We start from the raw sequence: 13987 nt of genomic DNA, 5'->3' as shown, positions 1-13987 counted from the left end.
CCCCCTCTGCTTACACGCCTGGTATATTAAATTTTGATAGTCTAAAGCGCACATGAGTATACCAGTATAAAAGTTTTCAAGGCAAATATAATCAGCGTGCGTCCTCATCCTCATAGATCAATCTATATTTAAAAAAAAAATCTCTTGAGTAGTGTTTTAAGAGGCTTGCCACAGGCAGTTTCCTTCCTTTTAGCAAAATATTAGTTCCTCAACTTCCTCACACAAGTGAGGAATCCGGGAGACCCTTTACATTATGTACATGTATGGTGTTATGTGATCCGATGTAGGACGCGAACTTCAATGTGGTTTGATCATCAATTGAGGTGGTACTCGAATCCGCATGCATATTCTGTAGTGTGGATATTGGCACTCATGAAAGACTTATGAAATGAAGGCACAACTATATATTAGTAGCTGACATAGGTAAACAAAGAACCAATATCCGTGATGGCTCAGGCTCCGACTTTGTCGTCATCGGGATCGTCGTTGTCGTTGTCTTCCTCAGATGATCTGACAGACGGCGAGCTGTTGGCTATTTCACATCGAATAACCATGAGTTCTTTTGTCGTTCTTGGCAATGTTCTAGGCTACAAATTCTACGAAGTTGAAGAAGTAAGATTAAAAAAAAAGATACTTTTTTTCATCCAACAGATTTCATTGAAATATTAGATATTGTTCGCTCATTAAAATCAAGCCATTTTTATAGCCATGATGAAGTGAGTACCCATTTGCTTAAACAATATCTTATCACCTCTGGTTCACAATATAACTCTTTCGCTGTCTTCTGGTGTTGTTCCAGCACCCTTTAAGACAGCTTAAGTCATATCAATCTATACAGAAGATGACCCCTCTTCTATCTCGAACTATCGACCAACATCCATATTACCCAGCTCCTCTAAAATCCTTGAAAGAATTGTTTACAACAGATTATTTAAATTTTCACTCAAAATGACTCGCTGAACCCAGATCAGTTTGGTTTCAGGAATTTTCATTCAACTGATTTAGCACTACTCCAATTATTTGATAGTATAGGATTTCCCGGCCAAATTCGCGAGTTTGTCATTCAAATTAATTTGTCTTGCGTTCAAATTCGACGGTTTTAGTGCAGTCAGGTATATCTCGGGTTTATATTCCCTTTTCTAGTTTTCAAATCTATGGAATTTTCGTTAGAATCTACGTATGTTTCATTCAAATTAATGAACAATGTGCTTATTTCGCTATTTGGTCATTCGATTTGGCGCAACACGATTTTCTGACAACGCGATGGTGTACTTTTAGCATTCCAATTCATTTGTAGCATTTAAATTAGCACTTTGTGCACTTAAATTGATGGTCAATATACATTTCTCGTTTATTACACACTTTTTATAGCTCATTCTTTTTCTTTCAAGATTGTTTTTTCATGTTTATTTCATCATATTTCATTTTCTTGCATTTATACACTTATACTTATTAGATTTATCTGATATTCATCAGCATTTAAATTTGAATGTTAAGAAGAAAAAAACGACTTGCATCAACAGATATGATGGTCTCAGAATATTTGTAAATATTCATGTAGGGAAGTTGTTTGTCTTATGTTTCATCATAAATTTATCATAATTTTATCATAATTTCATTATGGAAGAAGGGTACAATATTGTGACTGGGGTAGGGACTAGAGTCAACAATTTGAACATGATTCATTATTTAGCCATGTCTTTAGCCATCGATATGCTGGCGGTCAAGTAAACTATGAAACTCTTTAAGAAAAATAGAGGGGTTTGCTGGGTATAAGAGACGATGTGAATTACTTTTGTAAAATTCCGAGTCTGTAGTAAAAGGGGCGATTGAGGGTACCCCCACCTTTCCCGGGTATATGAACATGTCCGTGCAGAAATGCCATATCCCTTGATTTCGCCCCTTCTTTACTTTATGTCTGACTACACCCATCTGCATTGTCCTGAAAATAAATAAAAGGAATAACAGCTTAGACCCCAATGGCAAATCATGCATTTAAACTGCATTATTTAAAAACTGTAAAAGTTTGTTGCAATTCTTCCCCCTAACATCGTGACATTCCTAACTTGAATACAAATATTACGAATACGAATGACAGGTGTTAATTTGAATGATAAAAATTACGCCTCGACAAGTGAATATTAATTTGAATGCTAGTTGAGCAGTTTCTAAATTGAATGACAGATCTATGAAACTCTTCGACCAAAATCCTAAATTAAATACAAAAACTGGAAAATTGAATGATTGTTGGCATGGCAAAGCCGATCTGCGCTAACTTAAATGCAAAGTAAATGAATTCGCATGACAAATACGCGAATTTGGCCGGGAAATCCATATCAAATGCTGATCATAAACATGTCATAGGCATATGCATGGATCTTAGCAATGCAATTGATACTCTTGATCATACTTTATTATTGTATAAATTAAAGCAATACGGTGTACGAGGTAAAGCACTTGGTTCGAAAATTACTTATTAATAAACAATATATACTTTATTCAAATCAGTTACTTCTAACGTATCGTCTATTAAATGTGGAGTTCCGCAAGGTTAAATACTTAGGCCACTATTATTCTTGATATACATGTATGTCAATGATATCTAAGTTTCCACCAATTATACAGTACTTATTGTTTGCCGATGATTGAACTACCCAATTTATCAGTATGGTTCAAAAGCAACTATCATTGAATTGAAAGACGACCAATTTTTATTCACTTTAGAAACTCAAGAAATCATAATATTCATAATTTTGAGCTGCTTACCAATAGAAAAAAGTCATTAACCAAATTCTTAGGTATATTATATATATATATATAAATTAAAAATGTAACTGGAATGATCAAGTGAACTATATCTCTACCCCTATATTTCTCGCAATATTGGTATACCATTTAAAGGGATAGTTGAGCTCTGTTTTCAGACCGAAAATGCTCTTATTCTTATCTATGACATTTATAGTGTCCTTTTAGAACCTAAAATTGCTATGAAGGGACTTTTAGACCCCAAAATGTGTGAAATTTAGTCAATACGATCATACCAATTCAGCTCCACTTTCAAAAAAAATACGGTGACCGTTAATTCATTATTTAACTAAAAACAACAATACATGGTCCGGCTGGTTTTGTGTAATATAACCAACACAAAACTGCCAACCAAAAAGCCAACATCGGCATTGGCTGAAATACGAAGTAAAGGCGCTATTTCGTTTTTCAACGGCTTTTTCAAATTATCTAATATTTGTGGTGGTACACAAGTATTAGAACTCGTTATATTTATGTATATTTCAGCAGTCTCTGAACCGATTTTGATCAAACAAAGATGATTTTGTCATTTAAAATGTATGTCCTTTCAAATTTGACACTCAGTTTTTCATTATCTCACAAACAAAATTTTTTGTGTAGCGCCCTCTGCAACAGAACTCAACTATCCCTTTAAGCTAATATATATTTTGTAAACACATGTGCTTAGTATGCTATATAAAACATTAGTTTTACCATATATTTCTTATTGCAATATCATATGCGCCACTCATAAGTTGAATACTAATCGTATATTAATGTTACAGAAATAAGCAATTCATGTTTGTACTGACCCTTTATTTGCCACAGTAAAAATTCTAAAAATAAGTGATACACTACATGCAAAAATCTCTGTTCATGTTTCGGCTTAAATCTGACGTAATGCCCCTATCCCTAACCATATTATTCCAACATAATGCTAATTTTCATTCCTACCCAACCAGGCATTCCAATAATAAACTATCATCTATTCAGCGCCAAAACCGCCTGAGCTCAAAACTCAATAAGACATTCTGGCCCTGATACCTTGCATGCACTACACAATACTTTCCTTTAAAAGAGCGGTGAAAATGTTCTTATTGCTCATCTTTAAATCCGCCATCAAAATTTGCTTACATTCAATCTTCATAATTTTCCTCGTACGCCCGTCGTTACATAACTCGATACTTTTTTTTGCTTCCATTCATTGATGAATATATATTCATATATATATATATATATATATATATGTTGATTATAACCTCCCGTGACCTGGTATGGATAAACGTACGAATAAGAAGTGGCTTACTTGGGATACTGACTGAACAGTGTTTTGTATACACAAATTTCCAGGCTCCGACTCGCAGGCCCAGGTTTGCAGTCTACCAGCTCGCTGATCTCACATTATTATTCATATTGTCCAGAAACATCGCGAGTCTTCTCATTCTATAAAATATTCCAAGTTGGCAATCCAATATTCAAAATAATGTGCATCTTGTTTTTTAATCTTCATATATCAAATTGAAATCCAACTCATGCCACATTCATATGTGAATCTAGATGTACACCCTTTTCTCTCTCTCTCTCTCTCTCTCTTTTCCCACTTTTACCTATAACGTCCATGTTTGACATCACTTTCTTTGTGCGATTTTGATAGGCCCTGACTGCCTGCAAATCGAATACAGAGAAGGCTTCGATGATGCTGCTTCGAAGATGGCGAAATGAACAACCTCCATATAAAGACACCACGAAGGACCTACTTAACAGGCTTAACAAGGCAGAAGAAAGAGAGAGAAACGTTCGAGCATGTTTCTCAGGTGACTACATTGCCCAACTCATGGTCATGACCATGCCCGTGGCGAGGTGTCACGCGCTGTAAATATATTTATGCTAATCCAACCTGTAAAAGGCGATTGGTGTTCACTTCAGTAATTCAGAGAAAATGTTGGCACTGTTAATTGCGCATCATGCTGCTTTTGGTTCGATATCATTCTCAAATAGCGCGTCAAAGGCCACGTCAGTCGCCAACGCAGTCATACGTCAGGCGAATGACACCTCGTGTACAACGGGTGTCAACGTCATGATGGTTAAGGTTGCCTCTGACAAGACCCCTTTGTTTCCAATATGTATTTCTTTATTTTTGTAGATGATTATAATTGATTTGTAATGTTTTGTTGGAAACAGAAATAAAATTGAAATTGGAATTGAAGTCAAGGTACATGTATGTATATATGTTTACATGCCAGTAATTCACAAAGTAGCTTGAGGACAATAAAGTTAGCTACAGAAGGTATGGTCGAATGGTGAAAAAAGAAATAAGAAGAAATGAAGGAAGAAAGCAAAGGGGAAAGGGAACATGTATAAAGGACCCTCCCATACATCCACAATAGGTGGCCTGGAAATTTGTAATACATCTACCTAAAAAAAAAACGATGTTCCGTGCAATGGTCATGCCTGCCCTCAATTCCGCAATATAATCCTGGATCCGTCATGAGTAACACAGTTAATACGGTTTTCATTTAAAAAAAAAATTGCAGGCAACGTCGCTCGCGAAAAGATCGTGAATGCTGTCATCCAAGCGAGTTGTCAAGGTCCTGTGTCTAGTGACAATTCAGCTCAATCAGTAAGCTCAGCATGTAAAACAATATCCAGGGTAAACAGAAGATCAATATATTTAGACATTTTCCCGGGCTCAATTGCCTGTTCCCTGAGCATGGATTCAAACAGACAAAGAGAAGAAGATCCAGGTCGAAGTGCGGTGGTAGAGACCAATTCCTTCTCCTTCAGGCCATGCAATGAAGTTCACACTCTTAGAACGGACTCAGCAACCACTACCGTTGATGCTGTCAACGAAGCGAGTTATGAAGGTACTGAATTTGTGTCTAGTGACTATTCAGCTCAATCAGTAAGCTTTGTATGTGAACAAAATCCCAGGGTGAACAGAAAATCAATATATTTAGACATTTTCCCGGGCTCAATTGCCTGTTCCCTGAGCATGGATTCAAACAGACAAAGAGAAGAAGATCCAGGTCGAAGTGCGGTGGTAGAGACCAATTCCTTCTCCTTCAGGCCATGCAATGAAGTTCACACTCTTAGAACGGATTCAGCAACCACTGCCGCTGATGCTGTCAACGAAACGACTTGTGAAGTAACTGATCTTGGTTCTAGTGACTATTCAGCTCAACCAGTAAGCTCAGTATGTGAACAAATACCCAGGGTGAACAGAAGAACGATATATTTAGACATTTTCCCTGGCTCAGGATCAACTGAAACTTCTAGCATTGATTCAAACGGACAAAGAGAAGAAGATCCAGGTAGAAGTGCAACGGTAGAGACAAATTCCTTCTCCTTCGGGCCATGCAAAGAAGTTCCCACTCTTAAGACGGATTCAGCAACCGCTGCAAAGAACATTGACAATCGAAACAATCAGGAACTGACTGACGTGGCGACGGGAAAGGAAGTGAGAGAATCAAGTTCTAAAAGTGGAATTGACTTTGTAGTGGGTTCCTGCAAACCGTTGTCCGATAAAGAGGTCTTCAACGTTGCTGAGGACATCGAATCGGATGCTCAGATTGAGAACCTCGGTGTGGCCCTGACCTTCTCCAGGGCCGACATAAACCGGTACCTTGGCACAAACGAGATACTGGGAAGTAAAACCAGCAGAGGGAGTCGCATGATGCTGTTCGATTGGCGTCAGACGGTGAGACAACGGGATCAACGTTCTTCTTTCAAAGGAGCCCTGGTTAGAGCTGGACTCGTTATGATTGCAGATCAGTACTTCCCAGATGTTCAAGAGATGGCAGAAAATCGTAAGTGCATCATTCTCATCCTCCCTTCACTCAGTGTACTCTAACATGTTCTAAAGTTGAAAATCTTTTTTTTTCTTCAAAAATATGAATGCACAATCAAAAGAGCGAAATTACGTTTGGGTTATGTGGAACCTCTATCCTTCGGAAAATAATAATAATAATAATACATCTCTTTTCTTTCGTTGTCTGCAAAGTGATCGGTCACAGCGTTGATGAACATGGGAGTACTTTGAGAAGCCTGGCGAGAGACATCGAAAGCGATGACCAAATGTGCGCTCTTGGACGAGAGCTCGGTTTTTCGGAGAGCGTCCTTGATAGGTTTGCTGCCTCGAACAGGAAAGAAGGGATGGTTACGTGTAAAGGGAATACGGACATGCTGTTTGAATGGCGCCAAGAAGTGGTTCCTTCGGAGTTACCCTTTCGACTGAAGAAAGCGCTACGTCAAGCTGGCCTCGTTTTCCTTGCTGAGAAGCATTTCCCCGACATATTGCAGCCCGAAGGTAAGTATCTTATCAATGTAAATTACGATGGTCTGAATGTGTCAACTTGATGCGTTGTGATTTCTTCTTTTAGTCTGGACTACTTCACAAGGAGTTTTTTCCCCGAACAACTGTCAACTGGACGACCACCCTAGTGATTATTAATGATCGTTTATTGTAATGAAGGCACCATTTGTTTTTCAACATGGTGGCAAAGACTTTCACAAGAAATTAACTTAAGCACAATTTCTATATCTTTTAATACTGCACTACGACATCATGTTCGGATTTAATACGCCATTGTCATTTTGCAAATTTAAGTAGATGATGCACACGGCTATTTAAATTGTCTTCGGTTGAGTTTTGGAGAGTCTTTACGAATGTGACTTTCCCCAACTTAAAGTTTATCGAAAGTAAATTCTTGTAGGAGATATTTTCTCCATGCTGTAAAGGGGAATTTGTCTGCAAAATCGTTAGGATTAGCATTTACTTTTATTTGCTTATTGTAATGAAGATTCTTTTGTCTACATCTTTTACTATTAAACACTTCCTCGTTTATAACAGAGCCTAGCTTGGATATCCTTAGCGCAAAAACTACTGCAATAGCCTACCTGCGGAAACATCTGATTGACTATTACAAGATCGAGACGTGTCAGATCCAGAGAAAACCGTGGGATCCGGAAGATTTTGCTGATTTGAAGAACCTGTTTACAAACGTTATCGTGTACTTTGTAAACAAGAATACAGGAGTGGGTATGAGAGAGATTCTTCCTGGGTCTATCAGTGATGTTTTTCGGGTGAGAGTCAATGGACTTATACCAAATAGAATCCTCTTAGTTGCAGAAGCGGGAAGGGGCAAAACATGCGCCGTTGCAAAGATGGCATATGACTGGTCATACCAGGAAGAGAGCTCCCCACTCAGTGATATTCCTCTCTTCTTTGCTTTGAAGTTGAGAGTGGTTGATGAAGACATGTCTCTAGGAGAAGCCATACTGTCCGAAACACTCGGGAACGTCCACGGAGTGACCCCAGAATCTCTTGAAGGGTTCATTGGTAGACACGAAGATGATTGTGGGCTTGCGCTGGACGGGTATGATGAGTACAAGGGCAAGTTGTCTACAAAGAACCCAAAGAGCAGTATCATATTGGCTATTGGAAACAAGCTTTACAGGCGATGTCGCCTTATCGTCACCAGTCGGCCTTATCTAGAGAAGGAGTTCAAGGTTCCAGGACTGGCTAGGATCTACACGAAAATGGAGATCGAGGGCTTTACACAATCCCAAGCGACGTCCTTCATGGAGAAATACTTCACGTCGAAGTCAAAACCGGAAGAAGTTGGCAAATTAACAGAGTTACTACACGGCAATTCATTTATCGATACCATCATCAGCATACCACTCTTCTGCATGATGATCTGTCACCTCTGGGAAGAAGGCCTTCTTAACCAAGTTTCTTCCATGACAGGGTTGTTTGACACCATCATCCAGTTTCTACTCACTCATTCAAGATCCAGAGACGACACGTTTGAATGTGACTATCACGCCCTCCTTCAAAACCTCGGAAAAGTGGCACTCACTGGACTCTTGAAAGACGAGCAGAAGATGGTCTTTGAAGATACTGATCTTCAAGGGGTCGAAGAGTACGAAGTCATTGGTATCAAACTGGGTCTGCTGTCAAAGAAGACAATTCCAGTCAAATACATGATAAACGGGAAAGCCTCGAAGACGTACGTCGAGTTCTTTCACAAAATGGCACAGGAGTATTGTGCAAGCAAGTTCTTGGCTGGTTCCCAGGGCGACCTCGACCAGTTCATGAAGAATATACGTAGAAGTGCCACACCGCTCATGTATGCTGATGTGCTCCGCTTCCTGGCTGGTTCGGGTGACAATCTGCTGATGTCTTCTATTCAACTCATCCTGGAACTTGAGGAGAGAGTAATCAGCAAAGATATCAAGCACAGACTTCTTCTGGACTGCATTGGTGAAGCCAGAGGTGACATATCAAAATCAACGACTGACTATCCAACTTTCTTTGACGATGGCAAGCTGTGTCTGCAATCATTGCCATCGAGTGCAGTCATGGGATTGGGTAGACTGCCGCCCAATGTACAAAAACAGGTAAATAATAGTTTTGTTGTTATACATTGTAATTTAGCGACACACTTATTAAATTCATAACAATACCGGGTTGGCGTGGACGATCATGCCAAGAATAATTATTTGCTCCATATTGTCCCTGATAAGCCCCATTCATAGTTTCAATGCAAATAACACATATTATTTTTTTGTTGATAGGTACAATTTTTTCGAATATAAAAATATATCTACATTTATTTGTTGTTCTATTAAATTTGCATTTCGGCGATGTGCCATGTTGTTTTTAATCATCTAGATCACGTCTGTGGATCTCATGTATTGTCATCTGCTGGCAAACCTGACACAAACCCTTTGGCTTGGTCTTCGATCTTGTACCAATTTGGAAGAGATGAAGGTATGGGAGTGCTCTCTACAAAATACCGAATTGCCCACGCTTCCTTTCATCAAGCGCCTCAAAATTGGGCACCTCGACTACTCCAATGACCATTACTCACTCATTACTGCCGTTCCCAACGTCCAAAGCCTCAAAGTGGAGAGTAGTCCAAACTTCGACAATCTTCAGCAGGTCCTGGACTCGGTCATGGCAGGACTTGCGGAGTGCAATGGTCAGCTACGCAGTCTCCATGTGAGCGGATGCAGCGGTCAGATGTCGATGTTATGCGCCACAACGCTTATCTGTAGCATAGAGTCAGACGCACCCCTCTTGGAGAAGCTGGAATTGTACGACGTCAATCTGAAATTGAATATTCTGAAGATATTCGTTTTCAGGCTGAGGCAGATACCTAGCATGAGGGAGATCGAGTAGGTTTTGTCCTAATAATCCTTACGATTTCTCTTAGAAAAAAAGGAAGCTTCAATTTGGGGAGCCGAACTTGTGCATATTAGAAAGCAAAATACTAGACACAGCTGACTCTAATGTAATATTCATTAATAGAGTGGTTCTGGTAATTGCTTGCGTGTCGATGTCTCACCATATTTCTCACATCTGTAGTATGGTTATGTTTTATTTAAGGAATATTGCTAGAATCAGAAGTTTATTGACCAGTCTGTCTGTCATAATGCTGTGCGTTGTTCAGTTCTATCCCGTATTGATTATTGTAATGGGCCTCTCTCTACCATTCCCTCGACTAAATTGGATCGTGTGCAACGGCTACGAAACTGGGCAATCCGATTGATATTTCAGGTTTCTAGGGACCATCCATCTCAGCCACTCTTTACACTGCCAGATCATTACACTGGCTTCGTTTGAAACAAAGAATAATTTTTAAATTACTCTTCTTTGTCTTCAAAATACTCAATAATCAAGCTCCATAATATTTAGATACCTGTTTGAATTTATATACACCTGCCAGGGCATTGAGGTCAGCCAGTGATCCTCTCCGTCGTACATATTCAGTTGCCCGCACATTAGCCGGTGATAGGACATTTACTGTATCTGCTTCAAAATGCTGGAATGATCTACCACTTAGAATTAGGCAGTCTCCATCAGTTATTACTTTCAGAAAGGCCTTAAAAATGCATTTTATTTGCAGTTTGTAGTTGTAAGCGCTAGAAAACCGCGGTATAAGTAATAGTAATAATAATAATAATAATGATAATAATGATGATAAGCTAGGCCTTCATGTCTCATCCCCTTTCACCAGAAAATCCATTTGATCGGGACATGAAAATAAAAATGAAAGGTGAAGGCATTTAAGGTATGTGGTTGCTTTTTGTAAATGCTCCCCAAATAATATATATATATATATATATATATATATATGAATGGCAAATAAATACATTCACGCGATAACTTTTGACGTCCATAAACTTTTAATCATGAACTTGCCATGCTAACGATCACAGTTGTTTTTGTTGTTGCTAACTTGCTCTTTCTCCTCTATACAGTTTTCAGTACTGCGGTACTCGAGAAGGGGGAGACGTCGAAGAGTATCTCGGTGAAATCTCCACAGTTGATGGCACGATTGCGGTGACATTACGTCATGTATGTATAATTCATATATTTGAAAAAAAATTATAATAGTGAACACGATAGTGATAATATCATTATGATGATGATTGATTGGTTCTTCTGCTTGGCGCTCATGCTAAACAGAAATAATGTAACATTATAGAACATGGACATTCAATACAAAAATTCAACACCAAATATTAACACCAAAGTTTTAAGTTTTAACATATAATTATTGTAGACGACCTTCCATTTATCCGTAATATTGAATCCAAACGACTTGTCTGAATGATTATTTGTTTTTACTTTTTAATCCTTGTACAGGCATACCGAAAAAGCAAGACCTATGGCATTTCTCACATGACTGTTTGAGTGCAGCCTACGAAGAATTTCAGAAGAATTGGAAACTACTTTATGCCCGTCGTGTTTCATAACAATTGGTTAATGGAAAAAATGCAATATCTGACGCAGTCTATGCATCAATTTATCATTAACAAGAATTAATTAATTTATGACAAATGTTAAGTTAATAGAAGGGATATACACAAGATAAAGGTTTTACAATGTTTTTGGTGACGATCCATTAAAGCGAACGCACACAGTTGAAGAAATGGAAGAAGTATTACCGATAAGTGCAAACAGTGCATTGTTACACTATGAACATCATTTATTTTGAACATCAGTTATCAACAGTTATGTACACAATTATGTCATACAGAGGAACGTCTTCGTCTCTATATTATGCTGTATATCGAAATAAGAAGGGAGACATAAAACCTTTATCAAATGTAAATAAGACATTTGACAATGTGTCTAATAATATAACAATGGAAACTAATTCAGATTATAAGGTTTGTAAATAATGAACAATTAATACCTCAGTCAAATCGCCAAACCGACACCAGACAGACCGATACTTGGTCATTTTTCGTAAGGTAAATTCTCTTCAGGTGTGCTGACGGTCTTGTGGCGGTCTCATCGATGTAACTGATGTGTAACAGACAGATGGTCCTCGGGAATTATACCCGTTTCCATCAGAGAGTTAACCTGTCTTTGCCACTTTCAAAAGATCCATTTAAATATTCTGATTCCGTCAGAAATATAACATATACACCTATTTTATGAATTTTATGTCTCTTTTCACATTCTGTTATTTTGTAAGCGCTATGGTACTTTTTGTTTGTTTGCGGTTCTCCTAATTCGTCAATATTATCATAGTTATTATTATTACTACTATTATTAATAATACCTCGGACTTACTGTAACATTGCAATAGATAAGTCTACTATGCTTTCACTGATAATTTGATTAAACTTAAAGGCACACTGTCCTACTTGTAGCTACTTGCTCCCTCTATATAGAAAACTTCTCAAATCGGTGCCTGTTGGTCCCCCATGATCCTCTTTTTCTTATGTTAAATGAGAGCTGAGTTAATGAGATAGCCACCTGTCACATTGACCTCGATGGCTCACTGGGTGGTCTAATCCCTTCTCGCTGAAGTAGTAAAGCCTCCCTTTAAATACATCGTCAAATTCATGAAAGTTATTATCCGTGGTTTCGGCGTAAAATTGATGAAGATGAGCACTTCACACTAGAATATCATGATTCATGATAAATCAAACCATTGTAAGAGCCTGATGTCATCACAACATTGTACGACGAATGTTATGAGACAAATATTTTATGAAATACATTCATCGATTTCAATACATTTAAAATAAGCGTGATAAATTTCGTACGGTTGTCCTCTGTTCACCATGTTCACATTGGATTTCTAGGAACAAAAGCGTGGTTCAATCAGATATCCGAATGCTCTGTGGCTTGATAACAACTACATGTATTATTCAAGAAATAAGAATGAAGGAACATTCTGTGGAATACCATTACAAATGTTTGACTTGACTTCAGTCGATGAAACGAATGAATAATATCAACAATAATAATAATAATAATGGTAATAATAATACAATAATAAAAAACATCTAAGGATTAATTTACATGGTGCATTTCATGAAAGAAATATCTTTTTGCATTACATAAAATCTTGTAAGGTCATAAAGACGTATAAAGTTAAGTTAATAGGTAATTTTTAAGATGTTGATGAATTGATATGGTCGTGTAGATTGATTTTCCTTCACGACTTTGCCCTAGAACGTATGGCAACAATTCTAAAAAGTGCTGAGAAATGAGATCAACTTTTAACAATGGTTTAGTGACCTAAAGGTCGTTGTTATTTTTCACTAAGAATAATATTACACCCGTGAAGTGATACGAGTAATTAAGAAAATTATACATATTATTATAATGATAAGATACCTTATTAACATTAAAAAGCCAGTTCATGAAAGATATTGTATTTTGGTGAATTAATTACATGTAATGTGTATCCACGGTATAATTAAGAAATAAAAGTGTATTGTTTGGAAACATTTTTGTATAGTTTGATTCACTTTACGTTGAAATTGAGAAGGATTATAGATACGATGTGGCATTTTGACATCATTACAGGAGCGGCGGAGCGACTTCCAATGTGTGTGGGGGGGGGGGGGAGGAGCAACAAAAACAGGGCACTTTCTGGAAAAAAAGAGCACCTACAAACAAAGGTAAATCTCACGGCGAACATGCACAATTTTTTAGACATTGGTATATACCTCTACATTTTGATTACATTATCAGGGATGATTTCAATATTTGTTTTTTTCTGTTCATTTGTGAGGTCACAGTGCGAAAAATTACATCTTATAAAGAAGAAAAACCCAATCATGATGGGGGGGGGGGGGGGTATGAGCACATTCTCATAACGGAAGACTGAACATACCTTTGATAGGTAACATAATGATATCATATATCAATGCGATCGAGCGTAGCGAG

The 13987-nt window shown here is 37.8% G+C and overlaps 2 protein-coding genes across 2 annotated transcripts; both read left to right on the top strand.

Annotated features, from left to right (window-relative positions):
* Positions 1–447: 447 nt before the first annotated feature.
* On the top strand, positions 448–6634 carry LOC579263. The gene is made up of 3 exons (XM_030977094.1): positions 448–612; positions 4439–4598; positions 5319–6634. The coding sequence occupies exons 1-3, from the start codon at positions 448–450 to the stop codon at positions 6632–6634; spliced, it is 1641 nt and encodes a 546-aa protein (XP_030832954.1).
* Positions 6635–6668: 34 nt separating this feature from the next.
* LOC105439230 lies at positions 6669–9970 on the top strand. The gene is made up of 3 exons (XM_030977093.1): positions 6669–7090; positions 7634–9201; positions 9461–9970. The coding sequence occupies exons 1-3, from the start codon at positions 6679–6681 to the stop codon at positions 9968–9970; spliced, it is 2490 nt and encodes an 829-aa protein (XP_030832953.1). The 5' UTR covers positions 6669–6678.
* The last annotated feature ends 4017 nt before the right edge of the window (positions 9971–13987 follow it).

The sequence above is a fragment of the Strongylocentrotus purpuratus genome, unplaced genomic scaffold (assembly GCF_000002235.5).
Source record: "Strongylocentrotus purpuratus isolate Spur 01 unplaced genomic scaffold, Spur_5.0 spur5_scaffold_9, whole genome shotgun sequence".
Classification (NCBI taxonomy): domain Eukaryota; kingdom Metazoa; phylum Echinodermata; class Echinoidea; order Camarodonta; family Strongylocentrotidae; genus Strongylocentrotus; species Strongylocentrotus purpuratus.
The sequence above is the reverse complement of the archived record's forward strand: the minus strand, read 5'-3'. Positions and strand labels throughout refer to the sequence as shown.

Coding starts and splice junctions, on each gene's coding strand:
- LOC105439230 (XM_030977093.1), top strand. CDS start 6,679: ATGCACAATCAAAAGAGCGAAATTACGTTTGGGTTATGTGGAACCTCT. Junction 7,091..7,633: donor CGACATATTGCAGCCCGAAG/GTAAGTATCTTA, acceptor CGTTTATAACAG/AGCCTAGCTTGGATATCCTT. Junction 9,202..9,460: donor AACAGGTAAATAATAGTTTT/GTTGTTATACAT, acceptor TTAATCATCTAG/ATCACGTCTGTGGATCTCAT.
- LOC579263 (XM_030977094.1), top strand. CDS start 448: ATGGCTCAGGCTCCGACTTTGTCGTCATCGGGATCGTCGTTGTCGTTG. Junction 613..4,438: donor AATTCTACGAAGTTGAAGAA/GTAAGATTAAAA, acceptor CGATTTTGATAG/GCCCTGACTGCCTGCAAATC. Junction 4,599..5,318: donor CGTTCGAGCATGTTTCTCAG/GTGACTACATTG, acceptor AAAAAATTGCAG/GCAACGTCGCTCGCGAAAAG.